At 45.4% G+C, this 21,526-nt stretch overlaps 4 protein-coding genes across 15 annotated transcripts in view; 2 read left to right on the top strand and 2 right to left on the bottom strand.

The window, feature by feature from the left end:
* The window catches only part of KBTBD2 (kelch repeat and BTB domain containing 2), a 217,026-nt gene that overhangs the window by 86,072 nt on the left and 109,428 nt on the right, over nucleotides 1–21,526 (top strand). The gene's annotated exons all lie outside the window — the stretch shown is intronic.
* The window catches only part of LOC112670699 (uncharacterized), a 200,313-nt gene that overhangs the window by 88,748 nt on the left and 90,039 nt on the right, over nucleotides 1–21,526 (bottom strand). The gene's annotated exons all lie outside the window — the stretch shown is intronic.
* LOC112670700 (retinitis pigmentosa 9 protein) overlaps nucleotides 1–21,526 on the top strand; it is a 204,606-nt gene that overhangs the window by 116,753 nt on the left and 66,327 nt on the right. The window lies entirely within an intron of this gene.
* Nucleotides 1,371–21,526, bottom strand: part of FKBP9 (FKBP prolyl isomerase 9) — a 41,377-nt gene continuing 21,221 nt past the window's right edge. The window contains exons 6-10 of the mRNA XM_025464581.3: nucleotides 17,911–18,056; nucleotides 11,560–11,746; nucleotides 7,100–7,245; nucleotides 5,286–5,449; nucleotides 1,371–2,747 (exon numbers count right to left, since the gene is read on the bottom strand). Coding sequence (XP_025320366.1) covers nucleotides 2,571–2,747; nucleotides 5,286–5,449; nucleotides 7,100–7,245; nucleotides 11,560–11,746; nucleotides 17,911–18,056 — 820 coding nt within the window. The 3' untranslated portion in view covers nucleotides 1,371–2,570. The remainder of the gene's footprint in view (nucleotides 2,748–5,285; nucleotides 5,450–7,099; nucleotides 7,246–11,559; nucleotides 11,747–17,910; nucleotides 18,057–21,526) is intronic.

The following is a 21,526-nucleotide window of genomic DNA, read 5'->3' as shown; positions in this document are numbered from 1 at the left end:
TTGTTCATTACACCTCAGTAAGGCTGGAGAAGGAAAAAACAAAAACCCAGGTGTCAAGGCTGGAGACCCAAGAAGACCCAGTATTGAATCTAAGTCTGAAGGCCAGAGGAGACTAAGGTTTCAGCTCAGCAGCCAGGCCAGCAGAGTTTAAAAACAAAAACAAGGGGCACCTGGGTGGCTCAGTCAGTTAAGCATCTGCCTTCAGCTCAGGTCATGACCCCAGGGTCCTGGGATCAAGCCCCATGTGGGGCTGCACTCTGCTCAGCTGGTGTGTGTGGGGGTATTTGCTGTTCCCTCGCACTCTCTCAAAATAAATAATGCTGTCTCTCTCTCAAATAAATAAAATCTTCAAAAAAAAAAAAATCCCTCCAGTCTTGAAGCTCTGGGGCCCACAGTCCTTAATTACCCCAGAGAAATCTTTTATTCAGCCAACCTATCTCCACTACCAAAGAAAATAGCCAGTGAAGAAATCCAAACAGGACCAACTAAAAATCTGGGGCAGAGAATAAGCATCAGGTTTTTATCTTCATGGAGATGTGTAAGGATAATGAGGTGTTATAGGCCAAATGCATTCCAAAAGGCGATTCAGTTTAGCTAGATTACAACCTATCTAGTACACTGAAGGAATTCTGTGAAACAGAAAATCTTGAGTGACGGTGTGCTATGTAGAAGACAGGTCATGGAACGTTAGTTACCATGACAGCAGCAGCCAGGAAGGCCATGGCAGGCATCTCCTTTGCCTTCCAGAAGCGTAGAGTCTCTGAGGTTGCTTCTGCAGAGTAAATAGTAACATCTGCTTTTAGAAAAACATACATTTTTCTTTATACGTGTGCCAGTTACTCTCCATTTGCTTTGACTCCAACCCCTATAGTCATTCTCCACTTTTCTCTGCACCCCAAAAAGCTGGCCTCCAAGAATACCAGCCCCTAGCCTCTTCTTCCTTCGGCTTCAGACTGGGTTCAGCTAGTGGGCACCAGTGACAGGACGCAGAATGGGGTGTTTCTGCCCTCACCACTCTGCTATGCTGCCAGCCACAGTTGTGGGCATGGCTGTGGCTCCCCTTCACCTTTCAGGCCCAGGGGGAGAAGGGCCTCTTATGTTGCTCTCCAACAGGTATCATGACCTCCTTACTAGGTCTCTGAGCCCTGCCCACCCTTCTGTAAAGTCCTTTAGGTAGCTTCTCTTCAAAAGTCCCACGGGAGGGCATGCTTCCTGCCAGGAGGATGCCAACTGACGCACCCCCTGTATCCCGGACCTTACATGCCTTCAAATTAACGAGATGCAGTCCTCAAGGGAATTCTCAAGGGCTAATCAAGGTGTTTTTCTCATGGGCTCCTCTTGGCCTTCAAATAAAACTCCACAAAACCTGATGTTATTCAATTTTTTTTATATATGAAAAGATCTGTTTTCCAACATTTATTCCACTGAATGAGTGCACAGCATTTTCACAAACTATCTCAGGGCTACATCAGTACAAAACAGTTTAAATTAGTAAAACAAAGCAGTTTCAAAAGGAAAACCATGGATTACTTCAGGGTGGATGCCACCACCACTTGGAACAGAGGACGTAAGGCAGCAAGGTGGTTACCGCATAACATGGGGAAAGGCTAGCAGGTAATAGTGTCCTTGTTCTACATAGATTGACACCCCTGGGCTGTAAAGCACCTCCCCCTCCAGGACTGAATGAGTGGAAATATGTCTCCTTGTTTATGCTCATCTACCTGTTGGGGTGACATTTCCATCTTGGTCATAATGAAATACTCTGGAGCGTGGCTCAGCCACCAGCCCTGTGCATATCTATCTGATCGAAAGATTCAGGGAGGACAGAGCAATGGGAATAAGAAACAGTGAAGCAGATAATCTTGCATGGCAAACACAGAATCAAATGCTCTACTCGTAGCCCACAATGCCTTTTGTTTGGTCCACTAATTTTCTTAACTTCCAAGTTATTCAGCCAATTGGAAGACCACGATAGGTAGGCACAACTGACTATAAAGCGTGTGTGTGTGTGTGTGTGTGTGTGTGTGTGTGTGTGTAGCAGGAAGGTGGAAGCTGGGCATTACCAGAGCCTATACAGGCCACTGATACAGTTTTGGGGGCTTTGGGGGAATACTGCTGGGATATGCTCCTTGTCTTTTCTGCTCATCTGGAGAACACTTTTTAAAACACCAGCAAGTTAAAAAAAAAAAAAAAAAAGGTTAATCCTCTTTATGTGGCTATTCTGGACACTTCTGTTCCCTCCAAGATGGTTGTTACTTCTGTATGACACTATTTTCCTTTAACAACAAAACTACCTGAAAGGCTCACAAAACAGCGGTTGACTGTACAGTACAGCCTTTTCACCCTCTACGCAGCCCCTGCTAAAGCACCTTGCACCAATTTTGTTTCATATCACTGGCATTTGGCCTAAAATTCTCACCATGTGTATCGACCCATCCCTGACATGCCCCAGGTACTATGTGACCATCTGCTACTTGTGGACGATTCACCTTCTGAGAGACCCTCGCGCCCTCACTTCTCATTCTGCCACGACAGGGGGCTTGGTGTCACACAAGTGGCCCGAGTCAGGTTTAGAGTTCATCATGTTTGGCCTCCTGGTCTTTGAGTTTAAATTCTTCTGCCGTGACCTTTCCATCTCCATTCCGGTCCTGGTTGGTGAACATGTTCTTCACAATCATCTCAGCATCAAAACCAGGAGCAAGTTTCCCTTTGCCAGATGCCACCTGGGCATGAATGTACTCTGAGAACTAGAGAGACAGGGAACAGGACAGACCATGAGACACAGCTGCCGAACCCGGGCCCGAACGGAACCCGAACAAAGAGAGCATCCCCAGGGCATCGGGAGTCCAGAGGCTAGAATTTGGGGTCTGAGCTCACAAAACAGACAAAATTCTGTGAGCTACACCACCTGTTTTTTTCTTTAGATGCAGATGAAAACCCCTGGCTAATGACTCCAGGAGCCCCTAGGTTCCAGGCAGCTAATACACGGCAGGGACTAGAGCTATCTGTTCTTTCCCAATCAACACTTAGTTCTCCATCAAAGGGTGATCTAACCACCTGAGCCTCTGAGAACATTGCTGCCTGTACTCATTCATTCATTCATATAGTAAAAACATTGTCTACTGTGTGCTGAGCACCATTCAAGATCCTAGAGAGATATCTTTATTTTTTTTTAATTTTTAAAAGATTTTATTTATTCATGAGAGACACACAGAGAGAGAGAGAGAGAGAGAGAGAGAGGCAGAGACAAGGCAGAGGGAGAAGCAGGCTCCACGCAGGGAGCCCGATGTGGGACTCAATCCCGGGCCGCCAGGATCACACCCTGGGCTGAAGGCGGCGCTAAACTGCTGGGCCACTGGGGCTGCCCAAGAGATATCTTTTAAAAAAAAAATCCTGCCCTTGTAATTCTAGCATATCAGATTGGGAAACACACAATTAGAAATGAACATAAATAAAAATAAGTAAGTCACATATTAAGTTAGAAAGTAAAATGCTCTAGAAAACAAAAGATTAGAGCCAAGCAAGGAAGATCAAGAGTACAGGTAGAGAAGCAGGTTGAGGTCCCCATCCACCTGTCAGGGTAAAACCCCAATGCATAAAGGAGACTCGTGCAAAGACTTGAAGGGAGGGAATGAGCCAAACAGTTATCCAGGAAGTGTCTTCTGAGCAGACAGCTGGAGCAAAGGCCCAAGGGGGGAGCATGGCTGGTGGTGGTTACACTGAGCAGGTCATGGAGAATCTTTGTGGGGCCTTTATAGGCCAGTGTGAGGACTTTGGAAACAGAGGCTTCTGCAGGGTTGTGAGACAAAGCAAGCCATGATCCAATTTAAGTTTTAGAAGGATCATTCTAGCTGCTGTGAGGGGCAAGGGCGAAAGCAGGAAGACCATAGAGGTCCAAGCCAGAGCCAGGAGGCACTGGACCACGAGGCTGCAGAGTTAGATGGATGGTGAGAAACGGTCAGGCTCTGGATACATTTTCAAGATGGAGCTAGAATGACTTCCTGGTGGATTTATGATAGGCTATGTGAGAAAGAGAGTCGTCAAAGATTACTGAGTGCTCTCGCCTGAGCAACTGGAAGGACAGAGTTGCCATCAAAGGAGATGAGGAAGGCTTTGGGTGAAGCAAGTTCAGGGGAGGGAGGTATCAGGGGTTCCAAAAGTGAAGCTATCAGGTGAGCAGTTAGATGTATGAATTGTCTCTAGAGAGAGAAGACTGGACTGGAGCTACAAGTTTGGAAGCCATGGGGCTATGGATGACAAAGCACTGGGACTGGGTGAGAACACCCAAAAAGTGACATAAGGTGGGGAAGACGACAAGCTCAGGACTCTGGCTGGGGCACTCCAACCTGAAGACTCCTGAGAAGGACTTAGACGTGAGGTAGAAGTAACACCAAGAATGTGTGGTCTGGAGGCCAGGGAAAAGGCATCCTGCAAAGCAGTTAGCTATGCCCAAGTACAAGGAGAATGAGACATGACCACTGCAGCAACCTGAAAGGCACCGGTCACTTTAGCAAGACCAGGTTCAGTGACATGGAGGGACAAAGGTCTGACAGGAGTGGGTTGAAAAGAGTTTGGACATTTTTGCTATAAAAGAAGCAAAAAAATAAAATGGAAAGATGCGCCAAGAGAAGGGAAAAGAATAGCATGGTTTTAGGCTAATGGGAACAATCCAGTAGCTGGGAAAATGTGACTGACATGAGAGAAAGCGGAAAAGGCTGGAGCCACGGCCTTGAATAAGCAGAGGTAGGTGGGCAGAGTCGTGGCATTCAGCAGGGTATCACAGGACAGGCGACTCTAACTGTCCCGCTCCACGACGGGGTGTTTGCTGCAGAAGAAACCACCCAGGATCTAGATGATCAAGACAGGGGTATGTAGCCTGCCTCAAACCACTGGGTAGCTACGTGACGCTGGGCAAGTCCTTTACCTTCTCTGGGCACAGCTGCTGCTTCTGAAACGGGGATGGTGATTACACGGCTGCCACAAGGGCCAGGCAAGATGATATATGTGAAAAACACTCAGCACAATGCAGGCACACAGTGAGCACCCAGGAACTGAGAACTGAATTATGAGCCCTGGAATCAAGCCCTGTACCTCTCAGGGCCTCGGTTTCTTCAAAGAGGAATTGTGAGCTTCAGTTTAGAGAGTGTGTATAGAACTGCGTAGTACACGACCGTGTGCAGTTACCATCATCACGAGAAATAAGCATTCACACTCGGAACGGATCTCCTGCCCCAGTAAGGCTCCTCAGGCTCCTAGAAGTCCTGCTTCCTTCAAAGGTCAGTTACCTCTTCGAGGAGGACTTCTCCATTACCATCCTTGTCGATTTCTTCGAAGAGGTTGGGGGACACCTCGCCATTCCATATGAACATGTACCCCTCGGGCAGACCGGCCACAAGCTCCAGCAGCTCAATGTCAAACACCAGGACAGCACTGCCGGGCACTTCTCCATCTGTCTCACCAACAGGGGAGGGGACAGCGTTAGTGCCACCAGACGGCAAGCATGCCCATCTGAACCTCCCCCCCGACCAGGGCTCCAGCTGCCTCCTGGATGGCGAACATTTCTTGTGAGAGCAAGAAAGTTCTAAGCCAGCAAGTGTTTTTTCCAAGCTGTAGATGGTGACCATTAGTGAGTCATGAAATCCGTTTACAGGATATCAACCAGCATTTTTTTTAAATTTTTATTTATTTATGATAGTCACACACAGAGAGAGAGAGAGGCAGAGACACAGGCAGAGGGAGAAGCAGGCTCCATGCACCCGGAGCCCAACGTGGGATTCGATCCCGGGTCTCCAGGATCGCGCCCTGGGCCAAAGGCAGGCGCTAAACCACTGCGCCACCCAGGGATCCCAGCATTTTTTTTTTTTAATTAAAGAATAAAATAGATAAGGGTACATTGCACATAGAAAGGATAGGTATGGTTTTATGGAACTTGAGTTTAATAACTTTATATGTAAAACTAAATGTCTATGTACATACGTATAAATTGTGTGTTAATGTGTAATACAGATGGGGAGACAAAATGTATTTTTTTCCCCAAGATTTTTAAATTTTATTTATTTTAGAGAGAGAGAGAAAGAGTGTGTGCACACACATGTGGGGTAGGGGGAGAGGGAGAGAATCTCAAGCAGACTCCCTGCTGATAGCAGAGCCCAAACGGGGCTCCGCCTCAGGACCCTGAGATCATGACCTGAGCCGAAACCAGGAGTCAGGTGCTTACCCAACTGAGCCGCCCAGGTGCTCCCATGGAATGTATTTCTTATTATATGTCTTGGTGAAAAAAAGTTTGAAAGTCCACTAATAGAGACTACAATTGTAGAACTTTTCAATAAATCCTGTAATAGAACCTTAAAAATAGTACAGCATGCCTTAAAATCCTAAGCTAAAATATGATATAAACACAAATCTGAGAACAGTATATGCAGAATGGGCCCAAAAGAGATTATATGAGTACGTGAATATATATATATATATATATATATATATAATGTCTTATTTGAAATTATTATATGTCATAATTATTTATAATTAATATTACTTAGTCATGTAGGGTACACATTTTTTGTGTTTCTTCTTAGACCAGGGGGACTAGCAGGCAGTTGTGCATGTTTTTGTTTTCTTTTTTAAGTAAGCTCTATACCAGATATAGGGCTCAAACTCACGACTCCGATCAAGAGTCACATGCCCCACAGACTGAGCCAGCCAGGTACCCCTAACAGACAGTATACTCACAATCATTTAAAAAATGTGAAAAAGAGAAAATCGATCCAAAGTATATGTTTCTTATAAGTTAGCACTTCCTACCTCCTCCATCTCCAGAGAGCTGGAGCATAAAACACTGGAGAAGATGGCCCTGATTCTTTGGGTTTTAAATAGAAGAAGCAGGGACTTCTCGATCCCGGGACTCTGGGATCATGCCCCGAGCCAAAGGCAGATGCTCAACCACTGAGCCACCCAGGCGTCCCAAATAGGTAGAATCTTTAAAAAATAATAATAACAAATGGAAAGAGCATATTGCAGGTTCTAAATATGGCACCCCAAAAGCACAACATTCAGATTGTGAATATGCCCCAAGCATTCCGTAATGCTGTTGCTTACTCACCCACGCCAGCTTCCCCATAGCCCAGGTGGGGTGGAATGATCACTGTCCGTTTCTCTCCAACGCACATCTCTCTGAGACCCATATCCATTCCCAACACAACTTGTCCGGATCCCAAAACAATATTATACGTCTTGCCTAAATTCCACCTGAAAATGAAACAGGGGAGTCCCTGATTAGGTCAACAACCCACTGGTCCTTGAATGTTTTCATGAGAACAACACATATCTTCTGTGATCTTTCTGCCAAAGATACAGAACCCCTGTCTAATCAGGAGAAAACATCAGACAAGCCCAAACTGAGCAACACTGTGCAAAATAACGAACCTATAATCTTCAAAAGTGTGAAGAAAATCAAGGGAAGACCAAGAAGCCATTCCAGAACACTAGAGCATACTGAGTGAGATCCTTTTGCTATAAAGGATAAAAGACCTTATGGGAACAACTAGCAAAACTTAGGTGGGGTCTGAGGATTAAAGATGGTAACATATCAGTGTTAATTCTGGTTATGAAGTATGTGTTAAATTATGCAGGAGAATGTCTGTATTTGTAGGAAATGTACACTGAAGTACTCGGGGTGGTGGGATATCATGGTGGCAACTCCAATGATTCCAGGGAGAAAGAAATTTTTTGTGCTGTTCTTACAACTTTTCTATTTTTTAAAGTTTTATTTATTTGAGAAAGAGAGTGAGCATGAGAGAGAGTAGGAGTGGGGGCGGGGGTGGGGAGGAAAGAGGGAGAGGGAGGTGCAGACCCCCACCCCCACACTGAGCAGGAACCCTGATGCGGGACTCATCCCAGGACCCTGGGATCATGACCTGAGCCGAAGGCAGCTGCTTAACCGACTGAGCCACCAGGTGCCCAATATTTTAATCACTATCCTAGTAAGGAATTTTCATGAGAATTTGAAAAATTTGTAATATAGTTACGACCCTGGGTTTTGGATTTAGCAAGACCTGAGTCTGAATCTTGCTTCTGACACTTAATTGGACCGTGAAAAAGAAAATCCCTCCATTTCCTCATCTATAAACTGCAGATAATAGTAGCTACCTCACAGGGGTATTCTCAGTGGTAAATAATGGGCCATGCTGGCACGGGGGAGAACAAATACAAAGAGCTCAGTAAATGGATGGCCTTGAGTATGTGAAATGCTTGCATCTGTAATAGGTTTGACGTTAGAAAAATAACTGAAAGTTTAACTTTAGCCATGATTTAAATTACTCTGGATGTCCACGGTCCCTGGGAAATCCACATAAATCAAAGGTGGCTCTATCACCTCGGTCACTACTGAAAATAAATGTTTCCACATGTACCTCAGTACGCTCCCCCACCTCCTAAAGACGAACAATGGAGATATTCTTCAATCTCAGGCTGGAAAAGCCTCTCCAAGCTCCTCAGAGCCCCATGGGGACCCCTTCCCAGGTGGCGACAAGCATGCAAGGGACAGCCCCTCCAGGTCACAGCCCCTTCTAGGCTCCCCAGCCTCCCCTGGGTGCAGGGCTACTGCCACTTTGCCTCCTCAAGCTGGTCGTCAGGCACCGACACACCAAACCAGGGTTTGCACCTGTCTTACCTGGGACAAAGTCAAAACAAAGTCCACTCTGGCGCGGGAGGCCTTGGCCCAAGGCCTGTGGGAGGGAGCAGGATGGGCCCTCCCGCCTGGGCACAATTCCTTCTTTGTCAGCAGGCGGAGGCACCCTGGCACTGCCTTTCTCCAGGGACTACTCTGTTTCACAGTCTCCCAGAATATTCAAAAACCCCTTCAGCTCTCCGCTACCAACGTCTGAGGCCAACTTAAACACACATGAAGAAAATCCTCCAAGCAAATGTCTCTGCTTTCCCGGGTCACCTCTGAGTGCCCCACTAAGTCTTTCTTTTTTTTCCCCCTCAGATCAGCCTCTTATTTATTTTATTTTTATTTATTTGTTTTGCCAGTTTTGCCTCTGACATTCTCCTCATTCCTTCCGCGCACTCCCACGGCCCAGCCACTGCAGGCTTCCTGCTCCCCACCTGCCGCCCTCTGGCTCTCGCCCGTGGTCCCCTTCCTCCTCCCAGCAGCCAGCTTCAGCAGCACCTGCCTCCCTGTTTACAGAGCCCACGGAAGGCGGAAGGCCAGGGTGGGGCAGGTCTCACCCCCTTCCTCTCCCACCTCACACCCACCACAGGCCCCATTTCCCCTTGATACTGAAGCTACACTCAGACCAGACCAGCAGGGATGCCGGATGTTACTCTGCAGTATAGAGTTACAGGGACCGCAAATGACTCTCAGTGGTAGAGGGTGGAGTCTGATAAGACCAAGGAACATTACGTGGCTCCCGGATGCTCTGTGGGAATGTTGTGAATCCGCCAAACATGAGAAGGCAGGAAGGCTGATTCCCCCCCCACCCCCGCCCTACATGAGAAGCATATCCTGAACCCACTAGGAAGGAATTCCTTTGTTCACTTTCCACCACCACCACCACCACCACCACCCCCCACTCCCCACCACCCCCACCCCCGCTTCCCGACCCCCTGCCCCAGAGTCAGAGCCCCAGATAAGAATATGGGCATTAGCAAGAGCAAGGACAGCAAGCCATTGACCTTACAGACTACTCTAACCTTGTGGATCATTCTCATATGCATATGGTCCCTTGATCCCCCAAACGACAGGCCATGCTTCTTCTCCACTGCCCCCCAAAGGCTTCTAATACTAATGCAAGGAGGTTTGCTATAAAAGAGGTCCTGGTATATCTGAGCCCCAGAAGCTAATTCATAGTTCATTGATTCTATAATGCATGTATTTTCACATTTTAACCTCTCTGTAATTGGGATACACTTTATCATTAACATCATGTTAATTTGGGGACAGCATTTTTATGCAGATCTTAAAGATGCATAAAATGATGCATCTAATAATCAACACATTCTAGATCTGATGAAAAACAGGAATCCATTAGTATACAGGCTCTCATAGCAGCAGAGAGAATGCTCTGAAGAGCATGTCCCTAGGGCTCCGTCTCCATGTCTGGCTCTCGCCAGCCACACACAATGTCCCCTGAAACTAGAAGGCAGAGGGGCGGGTGGGAGGGAGAGAAGGCCCTCCCCACGCAGCATAAATACAGCAACACATACTTATTTACATGAAGCCGTTCTCTCTCCCCAAGCCCAAACTTAGGAATCTTGAGTCAGGCTCTGTATGAAAATGGATATACTTATACGGAGATATAAAGAAAGGCTGAAAATGTTTCTTTCCCAGAAGAGAATATTTTACTAACATACAACTACATCTAAAGATTCAGAAACTGGGGATCCCTGGGTGGTGCAGCGGTTTAGCGCCTGCCTTTGGCCCAGGGCGCAATCCTGGAGACCCGGGATCGAGTCCCACGTCAGGCTCCCAGTGCATGAAGCCTGCTTCTCCCTCTGCCTGTGTCTCTGCCTCTCTCTCTCTCTCTCTGTGTGACTATCATAAATAAATAAAAATTTAAAAAAATAAAAAATAAAAAAATAAAGATTCAGAAACATAAGAAGCATAAAGCTCCTTTTTACCCAAACTGGCTAATGATACTAGTTTATACTATTGATTCCTATTAATAAAATATCAGATTCATCTCAGTCAGTTAACATTTATAAAATGCTCCCTTTGCATTAGTTATGCTCTGGGCTAGGTGTAAAGAATAAAAATATGAATAAACATGTTGGGTTTCTCTAAGGTATTCAGACCAGCAACAGAGATTGAAACAAAAATAAATAACTATGTTAAATAATAACTTAAAACATGAGACACAGGGACGCCTGAGTGGCTCAGCGATTGAGCATCTGCCTTTGGCTCAGAGCATGATCCCCAGGTCCGGGATCGAATGCCACATGGGGCTCCTTGTGGGGAGCCTGCCTCTCCCTCTGCCTGTGTCTCTGCCTTTCTCTCTGTGTCTCTCATGAATAAATAAATAAAATCTTAAAAAACAAAAACAAAAAAAACATGAGACACAGAAGTGGGAGCAGCTGATTCTTCCTAGGAATTAAGGAAAGACTTGGAAAAGGGAGGACATCTTAGCCAGGGCAGAAGTTGGCTGGAAAGAAGGGTTTAAGCAGCGCACATCTTACACCACTACACATGGAAACCTAGGAGGCAAAAGCTTCCACCTAGCAGAAGATGAGACCAGTCCAGCAGAATGGAGTTGACAAATAGAGCCTAATGTGCCAGACTATGGAGTTTGTAATGTAGCTGTGGGTTAATTTTTAAAGACAGCAGTTAGAAGATGACATCTGTTTTTCAGAAAGACAATTTCACAGAAGCAAGGTGAGACCATTCATAGGGAACTTGTAGAATAATGCACCTGAGTAGTGATATCAGCTAGCTCCACGCAGTGGGGAAGCATGGAGAGAAACGCCCTCAACCAGTATGTGGTGAAGAGCAAAGGAGAACCATGCGAGCCTATGGCTGTTATCCACCAAGTTCACTCCCCTCCTATCCCCAGGGGCCCTTACGTGGAATCCAGCAGAGTCCCATCCAGAAGCGAGGCATTGTAGTGATACTTGAGGTAATCCCCCTTCTTACTCAGCACGGAGCAGTCCGGGGGCTTGTAGTGGGAGGTGATGCTGATGGAGTCTGAAGGGTTGTGGAAGTCGATCACGTGGATGTCAAACACCAGCACGGCCGAACCAGGGATGTTCCCTAAAGGTCAGACACAGGCAATTAATGAGGGACCCCGGTGTCACCAGGTACGTTCCCACGAACCTCCAGGGAGAGACCCGGGACTGCCGATAGGAAAACCTAGAGAGGGGAACCTGGGTGGTGGGTTGAGTATCTGCCTTTGGCTCAGGTGGTGATCCTGGGGTTCAGGGATCGAGTCTTGCATCAGGCTCCCCGGGAAGCCTGCTTCTCCCTCTGCCTCTGTGTGTCTCTCAAGAATAAACAAATAAAAATCTTTAATAAAAATTAAAAACCTAGAGAATACGGAGAGATCGAAGCTGGAAGAGCTGTTAGAAGTAACCTAACCCTCATGGGGAAACTGAGGCACAGACTTGCCCACGGTCATGCAGCCAGTTATAGAACACAGTTTGAACAATGGTTAAAGACGTTGAGCTACAGCCCCATGGGATCGCTGAACCTGAAAGATGTATGGCTAAGTTCATCACAGATGCGGAAACTAAATGCAGCCAAATTAAGGCTCACCTGGCTCCCACTGAAGTTAAGAGATGAGAAAATCAGCTGACAGCTACTGCTGTGCAAGAGAAACTAGCAGAAACGTCACAGGGGAAAAGCTCCCAGCCAAAAGCGGCCCATATAGACTCCTCTATGATACAATATATCTAACAGTTCATAAAGTACTCTTATAACACATCGTTTCTGTTCTACACAAAATTATTAGTATAGGGGATCCCTGGGTGGCTCAGTGGTTTAGCGCCTGCCTTTGGCCCAGGGCATGATGCTGGAGTCTCAGGATTGAGTCCCACATCAGGCTCCCTGCATGGAGCCTGCTTTCTCCCTCTGCCTGTGTCTCTGCCTCTCTCTCTCTTTCTCTCTCTCTCTCTCTGTGTCTCTCATGAATAAATGAATAAAATCTTAAAAAAAAAACTATTAGTATATTTTTCTCTTCCATCATCTCCACTTTTGAAAACGTTATCTCACATCTGAATAGCATTTTACAGTTTACCAAAGTATTTTTCAGACACATTCTCTCATTTTTTTAAAACTTTATTTTTAGGGCAGCCCAGGTGGCTCAGCAGTTTAGCGCCGCCTTCAGCCCAGGGTGTGATCCTTGAGACCCGGGATCAAGTCCCACATCGGGCTCCCTGCATGGACCCTGCTTCTCCCTCTGCCTGTGTCTCTGCCTCTTGCTCTCTCTCCGTGTCTCTCATGAATAAATAAAATATTTTAATAAACAAACAAATAAATAAAACTTTATTTTTAAGTAATCTCCACACCCAGCGGGGGCTCGAACTCACAACCCCAAGATCAGAGTCACATGGTGGCTCGGTCCATTAAGCATCCACCTTTAGCTCTTCATGATCCCAGGGTCCTGGGATGGAGTCCCGCATTGGGCTCCCTGCTCAGCAGGGAGTCTCCTTCTCCCTCTCATTCTGCCTCTGCCTTCTACTTCCTCTGCTTGTGCTCTCTCTCAAATTTTTAAAATCTTAAAAAAAAAAAAAAAAGGAGTTGCATGCTGTACCAACTGAGCTAGCCAGGCGCCCCCTATACTCTCTCATTAAATCCCTGAAGCCACCTTGTGGGGTATTTCCCTAAGTCCAGGATTAGCAGATGCTCCATGAATTTAATGACAGCTTCTCAGGGAGCTGGAGAAGGGCAAGGGGACACCTTAAACATATGCACCAATGATTAAACACACCCAGATCATTTCAGAGAAGTTGAAATATAAAACTTTTGTAAATAGTGCTACTAAGGGGGCACATGGGTGGTTTGGTCAGTTAAGCATCTGATTCTTGGTCAGTTCAGGTCATGATCTCATGGGTCCTGGGATCGAGCCCCACGTCGTGCTCTATGCTCGAGATTCTCTCTCTATCCCTCCCCCACTGCCCACCCCCACTCACATGTGCTAAAATAAATTTTAAAATAAATAATAAATAAATAAATAAATAAATCTTTTTAAAAAATAGTGTTACTTATAACCAAGGATGCATAATACTTTCATTAGCACTTTACAGATAAGAAAACCAACTCAGATAGAACTTGTTCAAGAAAACAGCACAGCTACAGAAAGAATTCAAAGAGAGATAGGTATACACCAACCCCCAGCCCCCACCCCTGCCACATACTTCTCTGTGTCCATTTCTTGGTTGCCCTCTGACACACACACACACACACACACACACACACACACACATACATAATGGATGCCTAGAAAGTAATAAGCACGCTTCTAAGTGCTTTCTATGTTTTGATTTATTTAATTCTCATGATAACCCTACATTCCCAATCTAAGAGTGATTAGAAGGTAATCTGGAAGTTGGGGAACAGAACGAGAGGAAGCAATGCTTCCACAATCCCTCGGACAGAATCGGTTTTCCCCATTAGGACTGTAAACATAGCCAAGCATCCTAATTTCAGAGCTGACCCCGTGGAACAGAGTAGGCAGCGGAGTGGGCCAGAGCCTTTCCAGAAGGCCTACTCCCTCCTTCCACTAACCCTGTGGGGGAAAAATGGCCTCAACAAAATGAAATGCCAAGAATGGAGCTGGAGAACCCCACGGGGAGCCCAGCATTTCATTCCTTCCACAAGTATTTATTCACTGTTTACTTCATGCTTGGCCCCATGGTATGTCCTCCATGTCCTGACACCCTTTCTGGGCCAGTCCCTGATGGATTAGCACTAGGTCCTATGCAAACCCCACAAGGAGGCCAGGGAGACACTTATCAAAAGAAGACAGAGGTGCCCCCCCCCAACCCCTGTGCAAGAGCACCTGGGTGGTCCTTGTCAGAGTGCCCCTGCCCCCACAACAACATATGATTTGGGATGAAGCAGCCTCATGCCCACAAAATTTATGAGTCTTCAGATGCTTCCCAGAGTCTTATATAATATAATTCTTTGCAGAGCTCTGTCACATACTTGATAGAAAGCCAAAACAAAAACAAAAAACAAACAAAAAAAAAACTTAAGCAAATGTTTTCCATTAATATATTATTTTTAGAGAAACGAAGGATTAATCCTGAGGGCATAACAAAGCCTGAATACTCAGAAAATATTTGTCTATTTCTGTATGTATTTGAGTAGAAGTTTACATGATACAAAACCAAGGAGCATCAAGACACTAGACAAACAGGAAATGAAGCCAGGTTTATTGAATGTGTCTTAAGATGTGACCTGGTATGGCTTTACACATCAGAAATTAAATGGGGTGCCCTGCTGACTCAGCCTGGAGAGCATGTGATTCTTGATCTTGGGGTGGTAAGTTCAAACCCTAAACTGGGGGGTAGAGTTTACTCAAAAAAAAGAAGAAAAAGAAAGAAATTTAGGTCAGGGAGAAAAAAAATGTTTCTCCACAGTACACCCTAGCTTCCAACCAACCTGATACCTCATAGATCCTCTGAATAGACCCTACTAAGAAAATTCTGAAGACACATATATCAGTAGTAGTCAGAAGAACAAAATTAATGTGTACAGCCAGCCAGGCCAGCCACAAGCTCACCAGCGAAAAGAATGCAAAAGCAAAATTAATACTGTATCAACTATTCCTTTTTTTTTTTTTTTTTTTTTAATTTTTTTTTTATTATTTTTATTTTATGATAGGCACACAGTGAGAGAGAGAGAGGCAGACACAGGCAGAGGGAGAAGCAGGCTCCATGCACCGGGAGCCCGACGTGGGATTCGATCCCGGGTCTCCAGGATCGCGCCCCGGGCCAAAGGCAGGCGCCAAACCGCTGCGCCACCCAGGGATCCCTGTATCAACTATTCCTAAGCAGGTTAGCAAAAAATGGTATAGGCATATCTCAGAGATTTTGTGGGTCTGGTTCCAGACCACTGCAATAAAGTGAATAGTTCAATAAGGCGAGTCAGGTGAATTGTTTTGGCTTCCCAGTGCATATAATAAAGTTTGTTTCTACCATGCTGTGGTCTATTAGGGGTGCAATAGCATTATGTCTCGAAAACAATGTACATACCTTAACTAAAAGTATTTTATTGCTAAAAAATATAAACTATCATCTGAGCTTTTTTAAATTTTTATTTATTTATGCATGAAACAACACAGAGAGAGGCAGAGACATAGGCAGAGGGGGAAGCAGGCTCCATGCAGGGAGCCCAATGCGGAACTCGATTCCAGACCCCAGGATCATGACCTGAGCCTAAGGCAGATGCTCAACCACTAAGCACCCAGGCGCCCCTCATCTGAGCTTTCAGAGTCATAATCGCTGATCACTGACCACCATAACAAATATAATAACAATGAATAAGTTTGAAATATGGCAAGAATTACCAAAATGTGACACAGAGACATGAAGCAAGCAAATAGTGCTGGAAAAATCGCAATGATAGGCTTGCTTGATGCAGGGTCGCCACAAACTTCAATTTGTAAAACAAACAAAAAAACCCAACCATAATACTATCTGCAAAGCACAATAAAGCAAAGCGCAATAAAATGAAGTATGCCTGTATGCGTGAGTAAAAAACCTAAGAGCGAAATATGGTTTAAAATACTATGCAACCATAAAAAAAATACCTGTTGGCATAGACAGTTGTTCACAACAAATTAGGTAAAGAGAAAAATTACAAAGTAATATGTATAGATAATCCCATTTTTTTAGTTTATTTATTTTTTAGTAATCTCTACACCCAATGTGGGGCTCAAACTCATAAGCCTGAGATCAAGAGTCACATGCTCCTCCGACTGAGCCAGCCAGGTGTCCCTAGGTAATCCCATTTTTGTTAGTATTTATTAGTGGAGGTGGATGTGTATTTTCACTTCACGGTTGTATTAGTTTCCTATTGTTAGTATAACAAATTTCCACAAATTTAGTGGCTTAAAACAATGCAGATCTATTCTCATAACTCTGGAGGGTCAAAATTCTGAATTCAAGGTGTTGGCAGGGACGCGTTCCTCGTGGAGGATTCAGGGGAGAATCTGCTTCCTCGCCTTTCCAGCTTCCTGTGGCTGCCTTCATTCCTTGACCTGTGGCCCCTTTGTCCAATTTCCAAGCCAGCAGCTTAGCATTTTCTCCTCCCTCTGACCTCCTGCTTCCCTCTTACAAAGGCTCTTGTAAGTACATCAAGACCACCTGGATGGATGATCCAGAATGATCTCCCCATCTCAAGATCCTTACCTTACTCACATCTGCAAAATCCCTCCACCATGTAAGGTAACATATTGACAGGTTCCAGGGATAGGACGGGGACATCTTTTGGGGCTGCTATCCCACCTACCACATTTCAATGTTTATTCCTGCCTGGTGGGATAATGGGAGATTTTTGTTTTCTTTCGTTATCCTTACTTTCTTTTTTCTAAAGTCAACACGTATCATTTGTATAACGCTTAAAAGGAGGTTGCTATTAGAGTGACAAAGTGTTCTCAAAGTGGGTTGAGGTGATGGTTAACTCAACCCCCCACATTTACTAAAAGTCACTGAATTGGGACACCAGGGTGGCTCAGTTGGCTAAGCGTCCAGCTCAGGTCATAATCTCAGGATTCTGAGAGTGAGCCTCACATTGGGCTCATGTCCAGCACAAAGTCGGCTTGAGATTCTCTCTCCCTCTCCCTCTGCCCCTCCTGCTCGTGCTCTCTCTCTCCCTAAAACAAATAAATCTTCACAACTCACGGAATTGTACACTTAAAATGGGTAAATTTTATGACACATAAATTACATCTCAATAAAATTATTAAAAAACAAAAACCAGGGACACCTGGGTGGCTCAGTGGCTGGGCGTCTGCCTTCAGCTCAGGGCATGATCCTGGAGGCCTGGGATCGAGTCCCGCGTCAGGCTCCCTGCTCCCTCTGCCTATGTCTCTACCTCTGTCTCTCTTGAATAAATAAATTAAAAACCTTAAAAAAAAACAAAAACAAAAAAGGGGAGAGGTTTGCAATATACTTTCAAATGACTCAACAACAAAAACAAACAAAAAATGTAATTAGAGAGAAAAAATAAACAGCAAGATGTTAACAGCTGATGAATCTATGAGTTTGACTCCTAGTTCTTTCAACTTTGGCACAAGTCTAAGAATTTTCCAAGAGGAAATTGGGCAGTGGGGACAAGAGGAAAGAATAGAGCATCTCTAGAAACCAACGCTATTTGGACATTCAAGTCTTCAGTGGGACATCAGGTTCCACATTCTGGCTCTCAAGAAGCCCTGATTGCTTGGAAGCAGCCTGGAAGCAGCGAGCACTCACCTCTTCCTTCCTCTCCATAGCCGAGGTGAGGCGGGACCACAATCCTCCTCTTCTCTCCGATGCAGACACCAAGTAGACCTTCATCCATGCCAGCAATCACGTAGCCCTGCCCGATGTATGTGTCAAAGGTGCGGTTCCGTGAGTAGCTGGAAAAGAAGGAAGGACAGAAAGGTTCCTCACAAGCGACACCACAGCAGCTGTGCATGCTAGTGGGCATGAGAGGCAGCAGGAAGCCAGAAGACTCCAGACCCTGGAAGAGGCTGAAGCTTAGTTTGTGAGGACACAGCCTGGAAACATGCTCCCAGGGAACCCACACTCCCTAGAACTCACACACGGTGTGGGAGCAGCTGGGTACAAAACCACTCCCAGAAACAAGCCTCCAACCCTCTGGTCTGGTCAGGTTATGGATGGGATGCACCAGACAAGACGCAGCCACACAGAAATGTAGCTAATGTAAATCGGACTGTGCTTGGTAACCATGTCAAGTTAATTTTAAAAAAGCATCAAAGGTGGACCTTCTTAGAAACTAAGAATGTGTCACAAGACAACGTTCCAGTATCTGAAGCAGAGAATATCTGTATATATGAGGCATGGATATTTGGATTGCCAGGAAAGTAACAAATACACAGAAAACAATTGAACTGTGCAGTCTCTACCAGGGCCCGGAGGAAGTCTTCCTACTGTAACCCCTGCTCACCAAGCCACCTTCTGGGGAGTACTTGGGTTTCCCAAGTGCCATGGGCAGGAGGCCCAAGCATTCTGCTCAGTGGAGAGATCCAGCCTTTGTATAAACTGCCAGTTGAATCCGATTCCTGTGAGTTTTGTGAGGACAGGAATCAATTCCCTAAAGCCAGATGTTTCCAGAATAAAATAATAAAACTTCACACGCCACATCTGCTACCCAGGGACCTGCACTCATTCCTCACCCCCACCTGGTGCAGAGGTGGCAAAAAGCCTGTCATGAAAGAGTTGGTCTGTTCCACCATGACCTCAAACACAGCCAAAGGATGACCGCCTCCGGGAAGATGGCCAGCCGAGTGGGGCCAGGGGGATGAAAAGACTGAGCTGCGACGGGCTCCCCTTTTACAGTAGCTCTCAGAGACCAAACAGAAAGCCAAAGGATGTGAAAAATCACAAGAACAGATGATTCTCCTCACCCAGGAAGCCGGTCATCTACATAGACCCCTCGCCCCCATGGAGAAAGACCCTGTTGCCCACATTGTGCAGCTCCAGACCTCAGCCCTCACACAACCAGGAAGGCCAGGATGGGAACACAGTAGGGCAGGAAAGCAGGCTTGGCTCCCTAGCATCCTCTCGCCATGAGCCAGCCTTTTGCCTTCCCCAGGTTACTGACTCTCTGGCCAGTACCTGGAGATCATCAGCAGAGAACAGCCTTGGTGGCACTCCAGACCTCAGGCATTCAAGGCAGAGGAGGACACCTGCCTGATGGGGTCCCTCATAAAGGGACACTGAGCAGTGGGAGAGATGGCAGGTGCCTCAGAGAAGGCTGCGCCACTGGGTGGAAGAGTCAGCAAAGATCCCATAGGGTTCGGGGAGACAGCAGACACCGAGGAGGTAGGATCTGCACCAGGGAAAGCACTGGGGTGACAGTGGGGCTGAGGCCAAGAGGCACAAAGGAGCCTCAGAAGAAGAGAACGGAGGAGCAGAGTGGCCGGGAATTGTAGAGCACTCTGAATAACTTTAAAAGAAGACTTAAGAGAGCCTGGGTGGCTCAGTAGTTGAGCGTCTGCCTTTGGCTCAGGGCATGATCCCAGGGTCCTGGGATCTAGTCCCGCATCAGGATCCCTGTAGGGAACCTGCTTCTCCCTCTGTCTGTGTCTCTGCCTCTCTCTGTGTCTCTCATGAATAAATGAATAAAATCTTTTTAAAAATAGGGCAGCCCCATTGGCGCAGCGGTTTGGCGCCGCCTGCAGCCCGGGGTGTGATCCTGGAGGCCCTGGATCGAGTCCCATGTCGGGCTCCCTGCATGGAGCCTGCTTCTCCCTCTGCTTGTGTCTCTGCCTCTCTCTCTCTCTGTGTGTGTGTGTCTCTCATGAATAAATAAATAAAATCTTTTAAAAAAATCTTTTAAAAAATAAAATAAAATAGGAATTTTAATAAAGAATATTTCCAAGGATAAAAATATAAAACCCTTAAAAGGGGCTGAGGAAAATATAGACAAATGTTCATGTACTCTAGGGGATGGGACAGATTTGTTATTTTTAGCAAGTTCCCAAAGACAGACTATGTAAGAATTTATGTAAGAATAAAGGAAATCATAAAAGAGAAGTTAAATGTATTTAACAAAGTCACAATAACCAAAATAAAAATGCAAATAAACATGGAATAGGCTTTGGACAATATACAGCCATAAACGGGTTACTATCTTTAATATACCTCTGTATATTAAAATTGATAAGAAAAAGACAAATACCAATACCCTCAACATAAAAACAGGCAAAAGATACAACACATAAATCACAAAAGAAGATATCCAAATGGTCTTGTAATAAATATTTGAAACAATTTCAACCTCAATAGCAATCAAGAAATTCAGATTAAAACTATAAGGTTCCAGGCAGCCTGGTGGCTCAGCAGTTGGTGCCTGCCCTCTGCCCAGGGCGTGATCCCAGGGTCCCGGGATCGAGTCCCACGTCGGGCTCCCTGCATGGAGCCTGCTTCTCCCTCTGCCTGTGTCTCTGCCTCTCTCTCTCTGTGCCTCTCATGAATAAATAAATAAAATCTTAAAAAAAAAATAAAACTATCCATTTTTCTCCTATAAATTGGCAAAAATTATTTAAAAATGATTCTCAGTGTTGAGAGAGTTTGAGGGAATGAAGCTCCTTTAGAGTGTTGGGGAATAAAAGCTTCCCCGAGGACAGCTTGGTTGTGTATATCAAAAACTATAAAAATACACATAATCTTTGACCCAAAGATTCTTCTAGAAATTTATCCCAAGGAAACAATCTTATACGTTAAGATTTAGCTGCAAAAATAATTACTGCAGCCCTACTTAGACTGTCAAAAGGAAGAAAACAAAGATGGTAACTAACATATCATGATGAGTGCTGAGTACCGTGTAGAATTGTTAAATCACTATGTTGTACACCTGAAGCTAATATAACTCTGTCAACTACAATAAAAAAGAAAACAACTGGGATTAATTACCTAAATTAAGGCAAATCCATATAATAGAAAATTCTGTAGCCATTAGGATGGACTAGATCCCAATGCACTAAAGTGGAAAGCATTTTTAAAACCTAATAAAATTGTCACTCCTTTATTTTTTTGTTAAAGTTTTATTTATTTGGGGGTGTGGGGGTGGGACAGAGGGAGACAGGGACTCTTAAGCAGACCCTCTGCTAAGCACAGAGTCCAATTCATGGCTCCTTCTCACACCCTGAGATCATAGTCTGAGACAAAATCAAGAGTTGGATGCTTTACAGACTGAGCCACCCAGGCACCCTGTGGTTCCTCTAATATGGAAATAAATCTGGTGCACACTAGAAAAAATGGTCTTTTAATTAGAAATAGAATTCCAGGGATGCCTGGGTGGCTCAGCAGTTGAGCATCTGCCTTTGGCTCAGGGCGTGATCCCAGGGTCCTGGGATCGAGT

Source organism: Canis lupus, chromosome 14 (genome assembly GCF_003254725.2).
Source record: "Canis lupus dingo isolate Sandy chromosome 14, ASM325472v2, whole genome shotgun sequence".
Classification (NCBI taxonomy): domain Eukaryota; kingdom Metazoa; phylum Chordata; class Mammalia; order Carnivora; family Canidae; genus Canis; species Canis lupus.
Note: the sequence above shows the minus strand (reverse complement) of the source record. Positions and strands in the feature narration are given on the sequence as shown.